Source organism: Dipteris shenzhenensis, chromosome 16 (genome assembly GCF_047967505.1).
Source record: "Dipteris shenzhenensis isolate YYH24624 ecotype China chromosome 16, Dip_SZ_1.0, whole genome shotgun sequence".
Classification (NCBI taxonomy): domain Eukaryota; kingdom Viridiplantae; phylum Streptophyta; class Polypodiopsida; order Gleicheniales; family Dipteridaceae; genus Dipteris; species Dipteris shenzhenensis.
The window spans coordinates 52,068,525-52,071,707 of record NC_141611.1 but is presented as its reverse complement, the minus strand read 5'-3'; the positions used below and the strand labels follow the sequence as shown (position 1 = coordinate 52,071,707).

The 3,183-nt window shown below is 43.5% G+C and overlaps 1 protein-coding gene across 1 annotated transcript; it reads left to right on the top strand.

The window, feature by feature from the left end:
• The first annotated feature begins 805 nt into the window (after nucleotides 1-805).
• LOC147893112 (flavanone 3-dioxygenase 2-like) lies at nucleotides 806-2,666 on the top strand. Its single transcript, XM_087387126.1, has 5 exons — nucleotides 806-862; nucleotides 987-1,062; nucleotides 1,146-1,387; nucleotides 1,540-1,867; nucleotides 1,971-2,666. The coding sequence occupies exons 3-5, from the start codon at nucleotides 1,185-1,187 to the stop codon at nucleotides 2,226-2,228; spliced, it is 789 nt and encodes a 262-aa protein (XP_087243252.1). The 5' UTR covers nucleotides 806-862; nucleotides 987-1,062; nucleotides 1,146-1,184; the 3' UTR covers nucleotides 2,229-2,666.
• The last annotated feature ends 517 nt before the right edge of the window (nucleotides 2,667-3,183 follow it).

Here is a 3,183-nt window from a genome sequence, read left to right as displayed (position 1 = left end):
CAAGCAAGCGATTAGGGTGACTATGAAAGAAATTTTAAAAAGATATGAGTAAACAAGGTGAATTAATTCAATGGGCCTGTCCTGTAGGCAATTTTGAATTTAATGTGGAAACCTGAGTGAGAGAGAGAGAGAGAGAGAGAGAGAATATGAGGATAGTATGGAGGACTCAAGTGAAACTGGAGAAAAGTAAGCTTGTTGTGAGGAAAGTATGAAAGACTGGAGTAAAACTCGAGTAGATTCTAAATCCCAATTTCATTACTAAGACCTATCCTTCCAAGACAGGCCAAAAATGGTAGGACATGAAAAGAGATTCACTCTCTCAAGCTATGTGATAGCACCTCCTTTTCAAAGTGGTTGAAGCAAGTTGGAATTCTATCTCAAGAAAAAGAGAAGACCTTTAATCCCTCACCATGCAATGTCAACTCGATGATGTGCTCGGCCCCTCGTGTCCAAAAAACAATTTTCTTCATAATTACAAAAACCTAAGCTTGAAAATTCAAAAGGTTCTTGTTGAAACTTTAGACTCTAAAAACCTATAAAATTTCAATTAAAAACTCTCATTTTCAAATTTGAAGGTTAATATTTCCAAAATTTGCCATTCAACTCACATTAAACTTACTCTTTTTGTGTGTGTGTGTGTCTCTCTCTCACTCTTTCAAATAGAGATACACAAATAGACTTTCTACCTACCTCTCTCTCCCTCTCTCTCTCTCTCTGCCCCCCCCAAGTTACTCACTTCACTCTCTGTCTCTCTGCCCCCCCAAAGTTACTCACTTCAATCCTTAGATGGCAGCAATATCGCACATACCCCCAAGCATTGGAGGGAATACATCCTCTGGGCTGCCTCCCCCCACGATCAAAGGTATCAAGGAGCTCGTAGATGAAGGCCTCACTCTTGTGCCGAACGATTATATTCGTCCCCTCCATCAGCGCCCTTCCTTCCCACCCGTTTCTGACGCAGATCAGCTTCCTGTCATTGACCTCAGTTCCTTGGACAGTCCTCATCGCGACCGAGTAATACAAGACATACGTCGGGCTTGCGAGGACTGGGGATTCTTCCAGGTTTGCCTGAACGATTCCCACGTCTCGTTCCAGCTCGCTCATTTAAACGAATGAAGATTAACATTGTATGATCGGAGTCCCAGGTCATACATCACGGCGTGCCCTTGTCTGTAGTGCATAGGATGGAAGCAGCCGCTCGAGAGTTTTTCGAACAACCGGCAGAAGAGAGAATGCGATTTTTTTCGGAAGACATCGGCAGAGAGGTGGCTTACCGTACGAGCTTCAATCGGCGTCACGAAACGGTTCATGAATGGAAGGATTCGTTGCTCTTTCGGTATGTGCCACGTCAATTCGATGGTTTCAAGCAAGCCCCAGCAGCTTGCAGGTAAGCACAACTCCTGAATTCAACCATTACTTCGCTTTCATGGGGAGACCCCAAAAGAACACGCTGCTGCTGCTGCGAAGCTCGATCGCACTATTACCATGTTTGGAGCCCTCAATTACTAACAAGGACGTGTTATACGGATGTGTAAATAGAGAGCCTGCTCTTGAATATTGCACGGAGGTAAGCTCCCTTGCACAAAGACTCTACAAGGCAGTTCTCGAGAGCTTAGAACTCAGCATGACGGATATCAAAGAGGCTATGGCGTTAAGTATTTCAGATCTCTCCATGCCAATGCATTATTACCCACCCTGTCCAGATCCCAGCCTCACTTTTGGCCTGAGTGGACACTCGGATATCAATGCCCTCACCGTCCTACTGCAAGACGATGTAGGTGGATTGCAAGTTCGGAAGGACAACCAGTGGATCGCAGCCAAGCCAATGGAAGATGCATTCGTCATCAATCTGGGCGACCAAATGCAGGTATGTGTGTCTCTTTCACAAGTAACCTCACAATACCATAGGTTTTCTCTTCGACTTGAATCACTGCGTTATAATCTAGTACTGAGGAGCCGGATTGTTGTAGATATTAACGAACGACAGATACAAAAGCGTGGAACACAGAGTGGTTACCAACTCTAAGAGGCCAAGATTTTCGATTGCCTGCTTCTTCGGTCCCTCCGACGATGCACGGATTGCTCCTCTTGCAAGCTTGATTCGTGAGAACAATCCAGCTATCTACAAGGAAACACGCTACGGGGATTATGTGCGGAATTTCTACACACAAGGGTTGGTGGCAAAGAACACCCTTGATTTTGCGAGAATCTCTGTCAAGGATCTTTGAACAAAAGTACACCAGATAAGCGCAATATGATCGATTTTTAAAATTTTTTAAAGTAGATCGAGAGCAATGCTACCTTCCTTGTTGTCCTCCCATCTGAAGCAAATAACATTGTTTCAAATTACAACATTATGGATGTAAGATGTCAGGATGGTTTTTGGTGCATTCGGTTATGAGCATGCCATGCAAAGATTCATTACTAGAAAAACCACGACTCTGAGCATTCTTCTTGAAGCCATAAGTTGTTAAAGTCTCAACTAGGAACTCCTCTAAAGGAAACAAGGAAGCCTGATTACAAAGCAACTATTGCCTTCGTTCGGCACAAGAGTGAGGCTTTCATCCACAAGTTCCTTGATACCTTTGATCGTTGGGGAAGGGAGTCCAAAGGATGTATTCTCTCCAATGCTTGGAGGTATCATGTGTGATGTTGTTGCCATCTAAGAATTAAGGTATGTGACCTGAGAGAGAGAGAGAGAGAGAGAGAGAGAGAGAGAGTAGTTGTGAACATTTGGGCTTAATGTTGCTTGCACAAGATTCATCAAACATCAAGTAGCTTCTTGGGGTTGATGTTGTCTACATTTCAGGAGCTTATTTCTGCTGTCAAGTAGCCTTCCAAGGCATTTTCACAAGCTTCAAGGAGCTCTACATGAAAAGAGTGAAAAAAGAAGATAATGCTACAGTAGCCATCACCATCATAGGCATGCTGGACACTGGCTTCTGCACTTCATTTTGCACAATTTTCTTGAGCAATGGGTATTTGGGGCGCTTATAGACTAGCGTCCGTGTCTCGAATGTGCTCTTAGTAGTATGTAGATTTGTTTGCTAAATCATCAAAAGAAGAGGAATGGAATGGATCATCATGAAGATTTGCAAGTAAGATGATTTTTACTAGTTTTCCACATCGCAAGGATGCACTTTGTTAAGCCTCAATATCACACAGATGTAGCTCGATTTTGCG